This window comes from Caretta caretta, chromosome 5 (genome assembly GCF_965140235.1).
Source record: "Caretta caretta isolate rCarCar2 chromosome 5, rCarCar1.hap1, whole genome shotgun sequence".
Classification (NCBI taxonomy): Eukaryota; Metazoa; Chordata; order Testudines; family Cheloniidae; genus Caretta; species Caretta caretta.
The window spans coordinates 39,339,980-39,360,358 of record NC_134210.1 but is presented as its reverse complement, the minus strand read 5'-3'; the positions used below and the strand labels follow the sequence as shown (position 1 = coordinate 39,360,358).

Here is a 20,379-nt window from a genome sequence, read left to right as displayed (position 1 = left end):
ACCTCAGTCCCTGGAAAAATCATGGAGCAGGTCATCAAGGAATCAATTCTGAAGCACTTAGAGGAGAGGAAAGTGATCAGGAACAGTCAGCATGGATTCACCAAGGGAAAGTCATGTCTGACTAATCTAATTGCCTTCTATGACGAGATAACTGGCTCTGTGGATGAGGGGAAAGCGGTGGACGTGTTGTTCCTTGACTTTAGCAAAGCTTTTGACACGGTCTCCCACAGAATTCTTGCCAGCAAGTTAGTATGGGCTGGATGAATGGACTATAAGGTGGATAGAAAGTTGGCTAGATTGTCGGGCTCAACAGGTAGTGATCAATGGCTCCATGTCTAGTTGGCAGCCGGTATCAAGTGGAGTGCCCCAAGGGTCGGTCCTGGGGCCAGTTTTGTTCAATATCTTCATTAATGATCTGGAGGATGGTGTGGATTGCACTCTCAGCAAGTTTGCAGATGACACTAAACTGGGAGGAGAGGTAGATACGCTGGAGGGTAGGGATAGGATACAGAGGGCCCTAGACAAATTGGAGGATTGGGCCAAAAGAAATGTGATGAGGTTCAACAAGGACAAGTGCAGAGTCCTGCACTTAGGACGGAAGAATCCCATGCACCACTACAGACTAGGGACCGAATGGCTCGGCAGCAGTTCTGCAGAAAAGGACCTAGGGGTTACAGTGGACGAGAAGCTGGATATGAGTCAACAGTGTGCTCTTGTTGCCAAGAAGGCCAGTGGCATTTTGGGATGTATATGTAGGGGCATTGCCAGCAGATCGAGGGACGTGATCGTTCCCCTCTATTCAACATTGGTGAGGCCTCATCTGGAGTACTGTGTCTAGTTTTGGGCCCCATACTACAAGAAGGATGTGGGAAAATTGGAAAGAGTCCAGCGGAGGGCAACAAAAATGATTAGGGGACTGGAACACATGACTTATGAGGAGAGGCGGAGAGAACTGGGATTGTTTAATCTGCGGAAGAGAAGAGTGAGGGGGGATTTGATAGCTGCTTTCAACTACCTGAAAGAGGTTCCAAAGAGGATGGCTCTAGACTGGTAGAGAGGATGGCTCTAGAGAGGATGGCTCTCAGTGGTAGCAGATGACAGAACAAGGAGTAATAGTCTCAAGTTGCAGTGGGGGAGGTTTAGGTTGGATATTAGGAAAAACGTTTTACTAGGAGGGTGGTGAAACACTGGAATGCGTTACCTAGGGTGGTGGTGGAATCTCCTTCCTTAGATATTTTTAAGGTCAGGCTTGCCAAAGCACTGGCTGGAATGATTTAGTTGGGGATTGGTCCTGCTTTGAGCAGGGGGTTGGACTAGATGACCTCTTGAGGTCCCTTCCAACCCTGATGTTCTATGATTCTATGATTATTTTGGAGGCTGTGCAGGGGGAAGCCTGGTTGTGAAATCTGCTGTAGGAGTTCAGTGTTTCGCATTTACTGTCTGATGTTCAGATAATAAACATTGTTTGAGAGTTCCTGACACAGTCAGAAGTAGGGACAATGTCTTGTCTGTAAAGCACCATGCAAACCTAAGGAACAGTATAAATAAGGTTATGAATCTGTCACAGTTTCCATGATTTTATGAGACCTCCATGACATCTTGAATATTCCAATAATTCAGCCCTGGGCAGTGGGGCTTGGTCTTCAGCTTCAGCCCCAGGCAGCGGGGCTCGGGCTTCAGCTTCGGTTTCAGTGAATCTGGGATTTATTATTTATTGCCCACATCCTGTCCATGACTTTTAATAAAAATACCTGTGCCAAAAACGTGGCACCTTAAGTATAAAGTGAGTCACTGATGTGTGAAGAATTGCAACTTCATTCAAAAATTTAGCTGCTTTCTTCCTGAGACCTTGCTCTTTTTGTACAGTAAGTGTCTATTACAACTACTTACAAAGGCAGTTGATGACTTGCCCTGATGTGGCAAGTCAGTAAGTGTACAGAAAAATTAAGATAATTACAAACTAAACAAGGTTTATGTGCATTCTGTGTTAGGAATTCCCAGAATTACGCTATACTCTGCCACAGACGTGCACCGTGCTTTGCAGTCTACATATTGTTCTGCTCTTAATTGACTCAGGAGCTCAAATAAGTTTATTTGTTTTGTGTTAATATAATTTTATTTAATGTAAACTCTAGGCTAACTGAAAACCATACAATCCTTGGACAGGAAAGCAAGACAGAATAGTTATAATGTTCACAGTAAATATACTGCAGAAAGAACAAGGAGTACTTGTGGCACCTTAGAGACTAACAAATTTATTTGAACATAAGCTTTCGTGGGCTAAAGCCCACTTCATCAGATGCATGCAGTGGAAAATACAGTAGGAAGGTATGGATATATCTATATATATACACAGAGAGCGTGAAAAAATGGGGGTTGCCATACCAACTCTTAACGAGATCAAACAATTAAGGTGGGCTGTTATCAGCAGGAGAAAAAAAACTTTGGTAGTGATAATCAGGATGGCCCATTCAAACAGTGTGAGTAACAGTAGGGGAGAAATTAGCATGGTGAAATAGTTTTTAGTTAATGTAATGACTCATCCACTCCCAGCGTTTATTCAAGCCTAATTTAATGGTGTCCAATTTGCAGATTAATTCCAGTTCTGCTGTTTCTCATTGGAGTCTGTTCTTGAAGCTTTTTTGTTGAATAATTGCAACTTTTAGGTCTGTAATTGAGTGTCCAGGGAGATTGAAATGTTCTCTGACTGGCTTTTGAATGTTATAATCCTTGACGTCTGATTTGTGTCCATTTATTCTTTTGCGTGGAGATTGTCTGGTTTGGCCAATGTACATGGCAGAGGAGCATTGCTGGCACATGATGGCATATATCACATTGGTAGATGTGCAGGTGAACGAGCCTCTGATGGTGTGGCTAATGTGATTAGGTCCTATGATGGTGTCCCTCGAATAGATATGTGGACAGAGTTGGCAACGGGCTTTGTTGCAAGGATTGGTTCCTGGGCTAGTTTGTTTGTTGTTTGGTGTGTAGTTACTAGTGAGTATTTGCTTCAGGTTGGGGGCTGTCTGTAAGTGAGGACTGGCCTGTCTCCCAAGATCTGTGAGAGTGAGGGATCGTCCTTCAGGACAGGTTGTAGATCTTTGATGATGCGCTGGAGAGGTTTTAGTTGCAGGCTGAAGGTGATGGCTAGTGGTGTTCTGTTGTTTTCTTCGTTGGGCCTGTCCTGTAGTAGGTGACTTCTGGGAACTCTTCTGGCTCTGTCCATCTGTTTCTTCGCTTCAGCAGGTGGGTACTGTAGTTGTAAGAATGCTTGATAGAGATCTTGTAGGTGTTTGTCTCTGTCTGAGGGGTTGGAGCAAATGTGGTTGTATCGTAGAGCTTGGCTATAGAGAAGGGATTGTGTGGTGTGGTATGGTCTGGATGAAGGCTGGAGGCATGTCGGTAAGTATAGCGGTCAGTAGGTTTCCGGTATAGGGTAGTCTTTATGTGACCGTCGCTTTTCTTTCTCCTGCTGATAATAGCCAACCTTAATCGGTTGGTCTCGTTAAGCGTTGGTATGGCAACCCCCATTTTTTCATGTTCTCTGTATATGTGTATATGTATAATATATATCTTCCTACTGTATTTTCCACTGCATGCGTCTGATGAGGTGGGCTTTAGCCCACAAAAGCTTATGCTCAAATAAATTTGTTAATCTCTAAGGTGCCACAAGTACTCCTCGTTCTCTCTCCTGATACAGACTAACACGGCTACCACTCTGAAAGCAGTAAATATACTGATGTCCCCATTACACTGCTCAAAGGAAAGACTGGGTTTTTTAAAAAGCTTTAGTGATAATCTGCACTTTGCTATAGACTAAAGTTTTATTTCAAAATTTGTTTTTAAGTATATAATCTGTGAAAACAGTACATGCAAAGCATTCACAGATGTATGCAAATCCTAGTGAGTTAACATTGTTTAAAATCTTTGAATACATAGAGACTGACTTGATCGACAGTCTCCCCTTAAAAATGGTGGGGAACACTTAAATGCACTGTTGGCAAGATTAAAAGATTCCACATTAGTGTCTGTATATCACAGCATATACCTATTAATCATGAAAAACCAAAAAGAAGAAAAATGTTTCGCAGGTGCTTCCAGAGGATTATGGGATCCAGAAGATCTTACAGATGCTTACACACACAACTTTACGTGAATAGTTCCAGTGAGGCCAGTGTGACAACTCGCATTGAGAACTTATTCATGTGCACAAGTGTTTGCATGACTCGGGCCATAGAATGGGTATCAGGTTTTAATCAATTCAGCCTGTACTGGGACTTATTTTAGATATAATATGAAAAGAGAGCCTTTGGAAAGAAGGAGCAGTGACGATCCATTTTAGATACCAATAAATTAACTTGATATTTTGAAGAGTTTATTTTGAAGGTGTCATAGCAGCTCCATAGCTAAGTGTAAAAGCCAATGCTGCTTTAAGCAGGATTTATATTCTGTTCTATCATAGTAAATTTCACTCCAGCTGTTTAAACATGCAGCATTTCTTGTCTTAAATGTGCTTCGTGAAACATTATTAACAAATAATTAACAGTTCAATAACTGTTTGGAGACAGCACCATATATAAACATCCTCCTATGCTATGCATCTATATAAATCGCAGTCTGGAAAATACCAGAATCCTATTAATAAAATGCGAAGAAATTGAAGATGCTTTCGACTGTAAATTCTTCAGGACAGGAACTGTCTGCTCCTCCAGCACAGTGGGGCCCCATTCTTGTTTGGTCCTTAGGCACTACCATAATAAACATGACCAGTAATAATAATGAACATGTTTGATATTTGCCTTCCTAACATGATACAAGTGTCACATTATGTTCCTATTCTTTCTTTTCTCTCCCTGAATAAAATGAGATTTCTCCCACCTCCTTACTGCTCCCATAATTGCACATCTAAGACATAAATGTGCACAAATTATTTCCAGATGGTTAATTTTTTTAAATACATTGTTATTAGTAAACAAATAAGATGAATATCAGAACCCCAAGTGGCCATCTGCATAATTGAGATTTTGTCTCTATGGGGAGGGGGAGCTTAACCCACAGCTTTTTGATGCATGTCAGGTAACACGCATTACATAAACTGTACTAATAGCATGCATGTGGGATGGTGTGCCTTCTTTCATCCCACATCATTGTATACGCACAGTGGTGGCTTACTGCATCCTAAGGGCATGGCATTCTTGCAGGGCATTCTATGGTTCTTTGCTTTGCTGCTGAGCAGTGTGCATTCTGAAATTTTTCTTCCTGTGCATTATGGGATGCATAGCAAAAGCCAGGCAAGTTCAAATGTTTAAAAAATTCCCATTTTTTCCTCTTACTTTTCCACTTTCCTATACTTAATTTTTGGCTGGGCTAGTGCCATTTTCCGATTTTTGTCAGCCAGTAGGGTCCCAACAATGCTCCATGCTGCCATGCTGGCAACAGTGAATGAACAAAAGCTGCTTCGGCTGTATTTCAGCATTCAAAGCCGGATTAATTCAGTTATGGACTTTGCCCACCGTACCACCAATCAGATGATGCAGTAGCAGCTGCTCCTCTAACAGCAGCCGAGGAAGCAGTGTGAGGAAGAAAAGGAAGACACCAACAATTGATAGTACAGGACCGGTTCTTGGAGCAGCTTCACCCTGTGCCATGCTGTTTCTGGGCTTGGGAAACCAATATGGATTGGTTGGAAAGGTGGTTGTGCAGACCTGGGATGACAAGCAGTGGTGAGAAAATTTCCTGATGGGGAAGGCAACCTGTTTGGAGAAATGTGCTGAGCTGTGGGGAGCTGCAGCGGAGCATACCATCATGTGGTGACACCCATTTGTGGACAAGTGGGTTACCACTGCCATCTAGAAACCAGCCACCCCTGAATGCTGCCAGTCCGTATCTAACCAGTTCAGCATGGGGATATCGGCTGTTGTCATGCAGGCATGTGATACCATGGGAAAGGTGCTGTTGCACCAATTTAGAAAGCTTGGTGTAATGCTCAGGAGATCATTGGTGGTTTTGCATACGTGAGCTTCCCAAATTGTATTGAGGCAATTGATGGTACCCATGTGCCTATTATTTCTCCTCACACAAACACCCCCACCCCCACACTGCTTCCCAGATCAGGGATCAGAATTTATAAACAGAAAGGGGTATTTCTCCATACATGACAGGTTTACAGAAATAAAAGCAGGATGGTCTGGAAGGGCTCATAATGCTAGGATCTTTCAGAATTCAGGAGCTTACCTTAGTGGAGAAAGGAACGTTTGCCCCTAGGAGCACTGTGGACATTAACGGAGTTGGCGTTGCTCTGGTTATCCTGAGAGACCCAGGTTATCCTCTGCTTCCTTGATCATTCATGGGCTGCGTGGACAGAAGGAACAAACTGTTTAACTACTGCCTCAGTAGGTGCAGAATAGTAGAGGAGTGTGCATTTGAAAGGAAGGTGATGCTGTTCGTGGAATAGGTTGGAAACAGCAGAAAAAAACATGCCAACGCTGGTAGCAATATGTTTATATTTTGCACAGTATTTTTGAGAGTACAGGAGAAAGCCTTAATCGTAAGTGGGAGACTTGGGCATAGCATCTTGCTCAGTGGTTTAAGCAACCAGCAAGGCATCCAATATAAAATGGAAACAGCCAGGGTAGTTCTGTCAAGGATGCATAATTCTTAATTTTGAGTCTCAGGCCTGTGGGGGTAGTATGGACTAAGAGCAGCTCAGTGTTTTATGGACAGAGGAGATGCAACGTTGTGGCCATCCTATTTTTACCTTGTGTTTTTGCTTAGATACTTTGTAAAACCTTATGTATTATATAAAATGTAATGCTTTTCTGTGTAAAATGCCTTGTTGACTCCTTATGAATGAAGTTTTTAACGTTTTTGTTATTAATGATATATTGTGTAACAAACAAAAATAAACCTTTAAATGAAACAATAATGAAACATTTTAAATTATGTAACAATAACAATCTATTGTCCAAGGACTTTTAATTAAACTTTTAATTAAAACAATAGTGAAACAAAATACCAAAGTGCAACTGTGCAGTTCTGGGCACAACACAAGGGGTTGGGAGGCTTAAAGTCATAGGTGAATATACATTTTCATCTCTCTCTTCTTGTTTGTGAGCCTTCCAATATTTAGTGGTGAGGTTCAAAGGTATCAGGAGTGCTACAGGGCTCAGAAGAGCTGGAATCCCAGGTGCAGCTGTTCAGTGCCCTATGAAGGGATTGGCCTCTGGGAGCACTTCTGCGGGTGCACAGTGGGGTAATATTGTTGTTCCCAGAAGTCTGTATTGTCTAGGGGCTGCATAACATGGCTGGGTGTGAGGATAGCAGGCAGTGCAGACTGTATACCAACAGCAATATGCACTTCGGCAGGGCATTTTGGCTTTGTATTGCCTCTGCATCTCCCTGTCTTTTTGGAGCTGTATTTTGTCATGGCAGGGCTGTTGCTGGCAACTGCCATGCTGTCCTTGGCCACTCCCACAATCTCTTTCTAGTGCTCCCTGTCTGTCTTTCTCTCCATCCTCAAATACTGTCTGCACCTCTCTGCTATTTTGGGGGGCAGGGGAGTGTTTTGTTTGGCATTTTTGTGGTACTGGGAGGAACCCTGGAATGAGGTCCAACACTTCATCACATGTTTTCTGATTTTTTTTTCTCCCTTAGGTTAGCCAAATACTCAGCCGTTCATAAAGTCCCTGTCTTTGAGGGGTCTGGCCAGCGTGGGTGCCGTAGTTGTGGGAGTATTAATAAAAATCACAGTTGGTTATTCATATTCCAGAGAGGCTGTGACAGCATTTTTTTAATAAGCATTTCTTACTTCACCTCCCTGAGATTCTTCCCAGTTTTGAGGGTACCTCAGAGATAAGCAGAGTGTGCATTGGCGTTTTTGTCTGTGCAGTATATGCTATTTGGCTTTGCTATTGTGCCTTGGAGTCTGGTGTTTTTAAGAACTATGTTCCTGGTTGTGTGGTAGGGGAGGGGAATTATGGAGGTGTCTATATGGTGTCAGAGGGCTTAGTAGGGGGCATCTGGGAGCAAACTAGATAGTAAACCCCCCTACACCAGTTTTAGGTTGTCCTGACTCTGGATAATGTTACACAGAGACAGGTGATTGGCAGGCAGAAAATGGCTTTATTCAAAAAGGGAAAGGGCAGGCCAGAAAGATACACTGTGAAGTTATTTACCAAGATGGTCTCCCCAGAAGTGCTACAGGAGTGGGAGTTGTGAGCTATAAAGGGGAAGGATTATGCAGCTATTCCTTACTTTGCGTTTATCAACACGGAATTTCATCTGCCATTTTGTTGCTCAGTTACCCAGTTTAGGGAGACCCCTTTGTAACTCTTTGCAGTCAGCTTTGGACTTAACTACCTTGAATAATTTAGTATTGTCAGCAAAATTTGCCAACTCATTGTTTACCCCTCTTTTCCAAATCATTTATGAATATGTTGAACAGCTCTGGTCCTAATAGATTGGTACGGAATGATTTCATTTTACAAAAGCTGTATTGACTCTTCCCCAACATATCATGTTCATCTGTGTTTCCTATAGTTTCAGCCAGTTTGCCTGATACTGAAGGTAGGCTTACCGGCCTGTAATTGCCAGGATCCCATTTGGAAGCTCTTTTAAACATCGGTGTTACGGTAGCTCTCCTCCAATCATCTGGTACAGAGGCTGATTTAAGCAATAGGTTATATACCACAGTTAGTAGTTTTGCTGTTTCATATTTGAACTCCTTCAGAACTCTTGAGGTGTATAGCAGTTGGTTCTGATGACTTCTTATTGTTTAATTTGTTCCAAAACCTCCTCTATTGACACCTCATTCTGGGAGAGTTCCTCAGCTATGTCACCTTAAAAAAAGGTCTCAGATGTAGGGATCTCCCTCATATTCTCTCTCTGAAGATCGGCGCTAAGAATTTATTTAGCTTTTCTGCAATTACCCTGTTTTCCTTGAGTGCCCCTTTAGCACCTTGATCCAGTGGCCTCACTGACTTTTTGGCAGGCTTCTTGCTTCTGATGTATTTTAAAAATACTTTGCTGTTAAATTTTGTCTTTAGCTAGTTGCTTTCCAAATTTTTTCTTGGCCTACCTTATAATTTTATATCTGTTTATATTCCTTTCTGTTTTCCTCAATAGGATTTCACTTCCAATTTTTAAAGGATGCCCTTTTGCCTCTATCCGCCTCATTTATTCTGCTGTTTAGCCATCGTGGCATTGTTTTGGTATTTGGAGTATATGTTTAGATTGATCCTCTATTATGGTGTTTTTAAATAGTCTCCTTGCAGTTTGCAGGTATTTCACCCTTGGGACTGTTGCATTTAATTTCTGTTTTGCTAGCTTCCTCATTTTTGAAGTTAAATGCTAAGTGAAGTTAAAGTTAAATGTGTGACTAAGTTAAATGAAGTTAAAGTTAAATGTGGTGACTGTCTTTGGTATTTTCCTCCTTAAATGTTAAATTTAATTACATTATGGCCGCTGTTACTGAGCAGTTCAGTTTTATTCACTTCTTGGACCAGATTCTCTGCTCCACTGAGGATTAAATCAAGAATTGCCTCTCCCCTTGTGGATTCCAGGATAAGCTACTCCAAGAAGCAATCATTTATGGGGTCTAAACATTTTATCTCCGCTAAGGTGACATATACCCAGTCAATGTAAGGATTGTTACGAAGGTAGAAGATGCAATAATAGTCTCTCTAATCTCCTAAGCATCTCACAGTCGCTTGTCACCATACTGGTCAGGTGGTTGGTAATATATTCCTACTGCTGTACACTTACTTTCAAGCATGAAATTTTTATCAGTAGAGAAGTCTGTTAGTTGATTCATTTACAATTTTTACTTTATTTGACTTTATGCTTTGACATATCGTGCCACTCTCCCACCAGCATGACCTACTCTGTTATTCCTATGTATTTTGTAGCCTGTTATTTCTGTGTCCCACTGATTTGCCTCATTCCAGGAAGTTTCCATGATGTCTGTTATTTCGATGTCCTCATTTAATGCTAGGCACTGTCATCCCTTGTTTTAATATAGATTCTCCTGAGCAATTTGCACATTATCTGGCACTGGTCAGCATCCTAGTCGCAGACATCTGCTTAGCAATGTCCACAAAAAAGCTCTTTATTGCGGTGCTTGACCACAAGAATTTACAGCACGGATGCTCCACCTCAGGTTGTGATAAGATTCAGGGTCTTAATACAGCTCCAAGCGGCTGCTTGAGGCATGTTGTAGGGATTCCAGAGTAATATTGCAGTAGTTCTGATATACTAGAATCCAGGAGCAAATGGGCAAAATCTGATCCCGTGCCAGCTTTTAAATGGAGGAGGGAACATCCAGCCAACTTGATGCCAGAGCAGGGTAGGGTACACAGTTAAACAGACAAGTCAGTAATGGTTGCTTGGAAAGCAGTGTGGGATAGCTGTTCGAGGACTGCCAAGTAGTTGGCAGCAGCATCGCATGCGCATGAACAATACACTGTATGTCAAGGTTCCTCCCCCACTCTGAACTCTAGGGTACAGATGTGGGGACCTGCGTGAAAACCTCCTAAGCTTACTTTTACCAGCTTAGGTTAAAACTTCCCCAAGGTACAAATTAATTTTATCCTTTGTCCTTGGAATATCCACTGCCACCACCAAACTCTAACTGGGTTTACTGGGAAACGTAATTTGGACATGTCTTTCCCCCCAAAATCCTCCCAACCCTTGCACCCCACTTCCTGGGAAAGGTTTGGTAAAAATCCTCACCAATTTGCATAGGTGACTACAGAGCCAAACCCTTGGATCTGAGAACAATGAAAAAGCATTCAGTTTTCTTACAAGAAGACTTTTAATAGAAATAGAAGTAAAGGAATCACCCCTGTAACATCAGGATGGTAGGTACCTTACAGGGTAATTAGATTCAAAACATAGAGAATCCCTCTAGGCAAAACCTTAAGTTACAAAAAAGACACACAGACAGAAATAGTTATTCTATTCAGCACAATTCTTTTCTCAGCCATTTAAAGAAATCATAATCTAACACATACCTAGCTAGATTACTTACTGAAAGTTCTAAGACTCCATTCCTGGTCTATCCCCGGCAAAAGCAGCATATAGACAGATACACAAACCCTTGTTTCTCTCCCTCCTCCCAGCTTTTGAAAGTATCTTGTCTCCTCATTGGTCATTTTGGTCAGGTGCCAACAAGGTTACCTTTAGCTTCTTAACCCTTTACAGGTGAGAGGATTTTTCCTCTAGCCAGGAGAGATTTTAAAGGGGTTTACCCTTCCCTTTATATTTATGACACTGTACTAACTCAATTCACAGCAAAGTTCTTTGAAGGACTCCAGAGTTTATCGCAAATGAAGAGTTAGTATACTACAGTGGATTGCATCAGGTGAATGCAAGCATTTTCAAACAGAATTAACTCGACTTAATTTGGTTTAAACCATCCATGTAGACAAAGCCTAAATTTTTGATCTATTGTGTCAAAGGAAGAAGTTTTGCTCTGAAGAAACTTGAAATACAGTTGACAGGGAGATGAGAAATGAGTTAAATTTAACAGTAAAATCAATTTAAATGGTAGCAATGCTATTTTGGTAAGCTCTTCCTAAGGAAATTGGCAGCAGTTGTGTCCTATTGACTTTTTTACATTTTAAAATCTGCAGTGATCTAGATTACGTTACAGATCGGATTCTAAGAATGTTTCTTTATTTCTAAACATTCAACGTCATTTAAATATAATATTTCTCATAAGCATTTCTTGTTCAATATTCAGCAAATACGGAGTGAAGTTATTTTTGCTTTTTCTCACAGGAACTATATAGTGGTAGCAAAGATTGCAATATCCTTGCGTGGGTTCCAGCTTTACGAGAGCCAATGCCCGATGAAGATGCTGAAAAGGTATATATAGAATGTTCTATGAATGTCAATTGTCCTTTTATTTATTTATTTTTTTTACAGGCAAAGAGGAAAAATTAGATATGAGGAAAATATTTCCCAATTGCCCTTTGCAGTGAAGATTGATACACAGAAATGATCTAGCTGTCTTTTCTCCGCAATACGCTTTTCCTATGGTGCAGAGTAGCCTAATGGATCTGCCAGTTCTCTACTAGAGTTCCTGATTCTCCTGTATTTAAAGTGTTTCTTGTTTTTATGTTGTTTGGCTATTTGACTTTCTTCTTAGCCTTTGTAATTTCCATGCTATGTTTTACCTGCCATAGTTTAAGGTCCTTTGGAAATATAGTAACAAAATTAATAATAAAAAGTTAGAGTAGTAAACGAACAGTGAGATTAAGGGTAGCAGTTTTTCGCATCCAATTACTGTTGGATCTGGAAGTATCAGGAAAATTCTAAGCAGGCTTACTCAAGAGTCTGTCTGAGACAAAAGGAAGGTGGGGCGGGTATGTATTTACTATCCAAGTTCCCAAGAAACTTTTGATACATCTACAGATTTTTAACGAATCATTGAAGCTTACAAACAAAGTCTGGAAATTTTTATTTTTTTTAAACAATCTAATTTCTTAGACATTGTTGTAAAGTGAATTTAGATTTAGGTCTCTGTCTTACAGGACCTATTTATGAAATGAGGTCCAGTTTCATCATCCTTTTTTAAACTGGAGATCTGTTAGCTGTTCCATGATTTACAGTTGGTACTGCATATTGGTAAAGTTATTTTTTAAAAGTCTTTATTTTGTTTGTTTTCTAACTATTCTGTGATAACTAGAGTAGTGTGTGTTTCTTGGTAGCAATACCTCTAATTTCAGCTTCCAAAGGGAAAACCTAAGTAACAGTACCTTCCAAAGGCGCATAAATTGCTTCCTTCAATTTTTGGTCTCTAAGGATTGCCCTCATCATTAAGACTTCATGTCTGTCATGTAAGTCACAAATTCCGTGACTTTCTATGACATCTGTGATTTCTGCAGTGGCCAGTGTGGTTGGCTCTGAGGCTGCCCGAGCAGATGAGACGGCCCCTGGGCCAGTCGCACCGGCCACTGCTGGGGCAGTTTGGTTGTGGGAGGGGGCTCAGTACTGTGGTTCCTGCCACTTCCGCAGAGCTGCACGGAGCCCAGTAGGGAGCCTGCCAGCCCCGCCAACCCTTGGCTCCACCCCGAGCCCCTTCCCGCACTCCAAACCCCTCGGCTCCACCCCCACCACACATCACCTCCATATTGGTGCATATAGCAAAATTAATTCTGCACATGGATGGGAAAAGTTAGCGGGAACAGTGCTGGCAACCCGAGTAGTACCTCCCTGCCAAGTTCCTCTGCCCTTTTTCAGATCTGGCAGAGCAGCTGCACAAACACCAGGCAAAATCCAAAAGGTGCTCTATATATGCATCAAGTTTCTCAGGCTTGGCAGAAGGTTAAAATATGCCCAGCCTGTGTCCAGCCAGCTGACTCTCTCTGCTAGGGCATGGGGCTCTGAGTCAGACAGGCATGTTGAGGGGCCCCTCCTCCACAGGTGGCTGCAACTCCACTGAAAAACCCAACCAGGGTAGACAGAGCAGACAGGGGGACGCTCTGAGGATGAGGAGGACTCAATCCAGGGGGTGAATCCTGGAGCAACAAAGGCTACGGGTCACCCCACAAGTCCTAAAATTGGTCCTAGAATCTCTGGGGAGAGAAGTAGGGCTCGTACACAGCTCCGCTTCCTCACACCGTGAATCCAGATTCTCACGATACTCTCTGGATTTTGCAGGACTTACCCCAGACTCTGGGTCCCAGAAAGGCAAAAGCAAGAGTGTCCTGCGCAAGGGAGCAAGTACTGCTGTTATGGGGTGGGGTGAAATCAGGGGTTAAACCCCTTCTCCTTTGCCGAGGGTTGCCACCTTTCTAATTGCTGGTAATCGGACCCCCAAGGCCCTTCCCCCTTCTCTGCCTCTTCCCCCAAGGGCCCGCCCCAGTCACTTGCTCCTCCCCTGTCTTCTCCTGCTCTCCCATTGCTCTCTAGATGGTCTCCAACTTGTCCCCCATCCTCCAAGCTGGGCTCCCTCTGCTTTGTGGATGGGACAGGAGCTGCTGCAGCCTGACAAGGAGCCTTCCTGCAGGTAGGAGGCAGACCCAGTAAGCAGGGGTTGGTGTGGGTTAATGACCTGGCATCTCCCCCTGACCCGCAGTAATACTGGACTTTTGGTGTCTGGTCAGTGCATCTGACCAGCCACTGCCAGGTCCCTTTTTTGACTAGACTTTCCGGTCTAATACCAGGCATCTGGCAACCCTAAATGGCTCCTGGACAAGAAGCCAAAAACCAGACTGTCTGGCTAAAACCCGGGCAGGTGGCAACCCTACTTTTGCTTTCTCCTCCTGAAAGAGTGTTTGCTAGGACTTTTCTCCCGCACAGAGTCTCTCCCCGTGCAGTGTAGCATGCTCACCGTCCCTCTCCCACCCTGCACCATATCTAGGCATGCGGAGAAGTCTCTCCCTCCTGTGCAGCCCTGCCTCAGACTGCAGCCTCATGGGAATTGGCTGCATGGGCTATCTGGCTTTCAGCCCACGGACTCTCACTCTGCCAGGAAAGTGGCGTAGATCTGAAGAAGCAGCAGCAGAATGGGAATTTTGCCCTCTGAGCATCAGCCATAAACCATGCTGTGCCATGAAAAGGGGCTCAGACTCTGAAAGGTAGGGAAGGGTCTCTCGATGCCCCTTCCCAGCTCCACAGTGTAACTCCACGTTGAAGCCTTGAGCACTTCAGGCAGTCTGTGACCAGAACAGAGGCACCTATGTGGGATTACATAAGGGTACATGAGAAATCCCTTCACATGTTCAGAATGATACTGATTTCCTGAGTATAGCTCCAAGTGGTACTAGATTACTCACATAGTACTTACTAACTAGGAGGAGCAGGCAAACAATCTTTCAAGCTTCTGGGACATCTAACAACTATTTTCTGAATTGAAGGATGTATAACAATTCCCCTCTATTGTACAGTCCCCAGATCAGGATGAATAGTGTACCACTTGCCTCTATAAGCAGACGGGGAAGAAGAGAAAAAGGCATTGCTCGCACACACACACAAACCAAAAAAATCCAGCAGAACTTTTCCAAGACCAGATGGATGTCTCTTAGTGGCCTGGAAGAAACTTTTTATTAATAGATCTTTCTTTTTGAGCATTATGATGATGCATGTTTTCCCACTGATACCTCCAAAGAAGGAGAGCAAAATGAGGACACCTGATTAAACCAAGTCTTAAACTAAAATGTGTTTTTATATTTATATTAGGGCTGTCAATTAATCACAGTTAATGCATGCAATTAACGCAAAACAAATTAACTAGATTAAAAATATAGTTGTGATTAAGCACAGTTTTAATCACACTGTTAATAATAGAATACCAATTTAAATTTATTATACATATTTTTGGATCTTTTTCTACATTTTCAAATATATTAATTTCAGTTACAACAAAGAATACAAAGTATACAGCGCTCGCTTTATATTATTTTTTATTACAAATATTTGCACTGTAAAAAGATAAAAGAAATAGTATTTTTCAGTTCACCTCATATGAGTCCACTCACTTCTTCTTGTTGAGCCTGTTGCTAAGACAAACAAGTTCGTTTACATTTATGGGAGATAATGCTGCCTGCCTCTTATTTACAATGTCACCTGAAAATGAGAACAAGCGTTCACATGGCACTGTTGTGGCTGCTGTTGCATGGTATTTACATGCCTGATATGCTAAACGTTCGTATGCCCCTTCATGCTTTGTCTTGTAGGCTCTTTGTTTTTGAGTGCAGTCATATAAAAGGTAAGTTGCACTTTCATGATTCTGATTGCGTTACAGTACTTCTACAGTGGCATGGGGAAAAGGATCTGAAGCAGAAGCTTCCAAGGAAACCTAGATCAATATTCCTCGAAACCAACAAAATCCTCAGCATAACTAAATCCTTCTTTCTGATTCACCCTCTGCATCCAGAGTCCTAAGTGGCTGGTTGTAATCACAAGAAGACACAGCGCACAAACCACAGCATGCAGTGTTACAACCTATACTCTGGATTGTCTCCAAGCACAAGACTTTGCAATAACAATAATAATAACAATAATAACAGGAAAAGCTCCCCGATTCCTTAGACAAACATAATTCACCTAGGAGTGGAGGTACACTTCAATGACAAAGATCCACCCATCTAGACAGGTTCCAGATGATCCAAGATATGATATCCGTGCTGGACAAATGCATAAGGCCAACCATAATTCAGAGTCTCTATCCACTGGGCCTTCTGCTCTCGTACACATGGGTCTCCCCAAGGACTAGGTCACACATCTGGTGTCTCCCGGCCTTTCTTAGGAGTATGGGACCATTCCTTGGAGTGAATGCAAGACCACTTTCCAGTTCCAAACCAGGTGCTGGAATCCCCTAAATAATGGATAGTCTCAGAGAACATCCACAGGGATCTTCCCATATACCTTCCAGACCTGTTGGTTCTCACAACATATGCCAGGCTGAAGAGTGGGGGGAGTGCTTCCGGGATCCAGAACAGCATAGTGCATCAGGAGGGCAACCATGTCTTGGTTCAGCCAGGTAACCACGACTGCATACATAAACAACCAAAGGGGAACAAGGAGTGTAGAAGTGATGGAAACAATGAAAAGACAAAGAAGATTCTCCCTTCCCTAAAGGTGATACATATAAAAGGGAGAGCTAAACCTAAAGGCAGACTGGCTCCGCAGATGCAAAGTCAACTACTCAGTGTGATGCCTGCACCAGGAAGTCTTCACTCTGATCTTGCAGACTTTCGGTCTCCCTTCAGTTGACCTGTTTGTCAATTTCAGGAAGACAAAATGGCCAAAATTCTTTACCTAGCAAGCAGACCCCACGGGGACATATGCTGTGTTGCACAGATGGCCGCAAGGCCTACTACACACATTCCCATCCTTTCTTCTTCTAGGGAAGGTGATCCAAACAATAAGGCAAGAAGAAGGAAGGGAGACAGTGCTAACTACATACCAACCAAGGAGACCCTAGTACTCTGATGTAGTAGAATTAAAGCTGGAACCACTGTTGCAGCTTTTGGCAAGACCCGACATCTTTTTTCCAAGACCCATTTGTCCACCCAGACCCAGATAGTCTTCAACAGGCAGCTTGGCTATTGAAAGAGGGAAGCATTAGCTGCTCTCAGCCAGTCTTCTCAAATGATCAGGACTCTACTCTCATCCAGGAGAGCTTCCACACTAAAACCTGCTCCTACAAATTCAGTTCATGATGCAGGAGCACAGCAGAGGTCCAAGGGATCCTGGGATTCTGGCCACTCTGGACTTCCTTCAGGAATATGTAGATAAAGGTCTTTTGCCCAGCACTGTAGCCTGCCAGCCGTAAGTAGTGTACGATTTACAGGATCCGTGGGCTCCTTGGCAGAACCCTCAGGTATGCAGATTTGTCAGAGCAATCAGAGTGGCCAAACCAGTGGTCAGACCGATCTTCCCTAAGTGGGAACTACCACTGGTGTTGAAAGCCCTAACCACCCAACCACCCTTTGAGCCTCTGTTTGTTCTGCCCATGGCCACAGCACCTGACCAAGAAGCAGTGGCACACCCTAGGTGTCAGAAGAGCACTGAATATTTATATCAAGCATACAGAATGCTCAAGGAGATCGGGCTGTCTTCATTTCCTTTCATCCCGAGGTGCCAAGGCTTAGTGTCTAAGCTATCCCATACCAAGTGGATCGGACTGTACATTGCTGAGGCATACAAGTCATTCAGCGTTCCGGTTCTGGAAAATGAAAGTGCATTCTACAAGATCCATGGCAACCTCATGGGCCAAAAGAGAGGCACGTCTACAACAGAGATCTGAGGAGCAGCCACGTGATCATTGGCTAATGCCTCTGTCAGACACTATAGGGTGGAGTTTCTGCATCCACAGAGGCCTTTGGCAGAAAGGTGCTGCAGGTGGTGGTCCAGACATAACCTGGCCATTTGAACAATTCAAAAAGTGGGGTATATCCTATTTATGTTCACTTCTCTGTCCCTCCCTATTCCAGTTCACTGCATGCTACTTCTCATACATATCTGAATTGTGGGAGATGCTTGGCTGCAGAATGGAAAATTTCTTACCCAATAATTTTCTGTCTGCTAACAGGATCATCCCCAATTATACCCTACTGGATGGCTTCACAACCAGGAGTCAGCATTTTATTTGGATAGTCACCATGTAGGCAGTGGCCTATTGTACATAATTCATTAGTTCACTGAAGTTGTTGTTAATTTTCTAAGAGCTTTCTCACAGCTGTTGAATGAATCATCTGGCAGCAAGCAGGAGAAGGTGTGTGGCTATCACAGGCTCTCCTGCAGCTTTGAACTGCCTCTGCAAATTGTAGACAGGAAGGGAATAGCCCATATGTAACAGAATTGTGGGAGATGCTGTTAGCAGAAAAGAAATTACTGGGTAAGAAATTTTCCATTCCAATCCATGTGCCAGAAACCATGTGACTAAGTCGGTCATATGCAGGATACTACTTTCTTTCATAATGTACTCTTCTAATCTGTTTGTTTATAGGATGGACAACCATCAGCTTCAAAAATGCTGTAAAAATCAGAGAAAATTATTAGTTTATATTCAGATGGTAATGTAAGAAATGACTTGAGTAGTGACCTTAATTGAGTTCTTAATAATTACATATTTTATTAAATCATAATTAAATTTTAATGATTTCACTCACTTTTTAAAAAGCAAACTATTGAAAAAAAAATCTGTTATCTTCTACTTCAGCAACACTTAAATCCAGCATTTGAAGATGGATGGAGCAGCAGTGATGATGAAGGATGAATCTCAATTAGCTGTTGATATAAAACTGACATTCATGCACCATGTTTGTGAAGGAAGGACTTTATCTGCAGAATTGAACAAGTATTTGTCATCAGCTTCTTTGTAGAGTTCCTTAAAGCTCAGGCTTTCAGAAATGAGATTTTCTTGGAAAGTTACTTTCTTGTACTGTCTTAATGTTTCTTCTGTGTTATTACTATATTTTGAAATCGTATTCTTTTATTTCACCTGGCCTTCTCACTCTCTTCCCACCCACCCCCGCCACCCCCAAACTTTAGGCAAAGCAATTTGGTATATTGTACCTAGTTGTTGAGCTGCATATTAAGAAAAGCAAAAATTCTGATGATCAGATGCTAGTACACCCCGTCTCTCTTCTGGTTTCACTAAAACAGTGAGGACTAATGATTCCTTCTATTTTCAGGGGATCTAAATGGGGCAGATTGAGACTAGATGAGTGTGGAGAGGAGCTGGGGTGTGTAAGTCCTAGTTCCTTTGTATTATCCCCATTTTACAGATGCCTCTCCATGGGTGCATTATGGAATCCAGCTTCCTCAATTAGAATTGAGGCATTATTTATATAGGTATTTATATAGCCCCCATCAATTTAATATCTGACCCCATCCCAGGTATTTAAAAATAGAAGCAAATTACATGGAATAAGATCTTATTGGTCCTGTTAAGGTGATCATAAGATCAGTGGGCATCCTCTGCTGCGTGAACCCCCCACCCCCAAGTGGAGGGGAGAGTTGATGGATAGCGGCAGGCAAACGCTGAATGGACTTGGCTTCTGTGACAGCCAAAGAGTCAGGAGGAGGAGGAGAAAGGGAAACCTAGTGCTGAGTCACTGGGCTTCTGCCAATGTGCTGTGACTTAGGAGGTTGAACCTCCTGCCTGTTCTGGGTGTGCAAGACCTGCTCTCCCTTTCTCAACAAGGCGACTGAGAGGAATCTCAGCAAGCTGAGAGTCTCCTGTCTGTGCTAGGTGTGTTTTCCCTCTTTGGTTATAATGTAGCCTTATGGATTTAATAAACCTCAAGTCAGAAGAAAAATTTGAATAAAATGGAAATGTAAAAAAGAGTCCTTCAAAATGTCTTCGTTTCAACTGAACGTGTGGCTAGGGTCTTTGCTCTGTACTGTCATGCGGGAGGTTTGGTGGGTCAGTTCCTAGCACAGTGCTGGGCTGAGTGTGCTACAGGAGCAGCACTCACTATTCCCTGAGGACTGAGTTAAGGAGCTGCACTAAAAGGCTTCCCATCAAGTGAGGGAAGGATGGCTGGGATGCAGTACTTCAAAGGGAAAAGTTTATACCAAATGGAGGAGCAGGATTCAAACAACAAGGGGAAAAGTGTTAAGCAGCTGGATGAAAATTATTTAGCCTGTGTACAGTATCTCACTAGTGCACATTTCAGAATTACATTTGTAAAAGTTTTATGTGCTATTTTTAAAAAATTGCATACTGTTATTCCATACCACCAGTCCAGTGAAAGGGGCATAGAGAGACTCAAGGAAATCCTAGTAATTCAAAAGTGTTACTATAAAGAATACTAAGTTTACAATTGCCAGGAATGTTGAAACCCAAAATTTGGCCTCCCTTAAAGTTGTTATGAAGCTGTACTAGTTGGGGGCAGGGAGATTCCCAAAGCTTCACTTAATCTT

The 20,379-nt window shown here is 42.6% G+C and overlaps 1 protein-coding gene across 4 annotated transcripts in view; it reads left to right on the top strand.

Annotated features, from left to right (window-relative positions):
* ERCC8 (ERCC excision repair 8, CSA ubiquitin ligase complex subunit) overlaps positions 1 to 19,811 on the top strand; it is a 52,470-nt gene extending 32,659 nt beyond the window's left edge. For 2 of the 4 annotated variants that reach the window (XM_048850297.2, XM_048850301.2), the window contains 2 exons: positions 11,779 to 11,865; positions 18,671 to 19,811. In XM_048850297.2, the coding sequence (XP_048706254.1) occupies positions 11,779 to 11,865; positions 18,671 to 18,727 (144 nt within the window). In that variant the 3' untranslated portion in view covers positions 18,728 to 19,811. The other 2 variants (XM_048850298.2, XM_048850299.2) reach the window with 2 other exon arrangements.
* Positions 19,812 to 20,379: the final 568 nt, after the last annotated feature.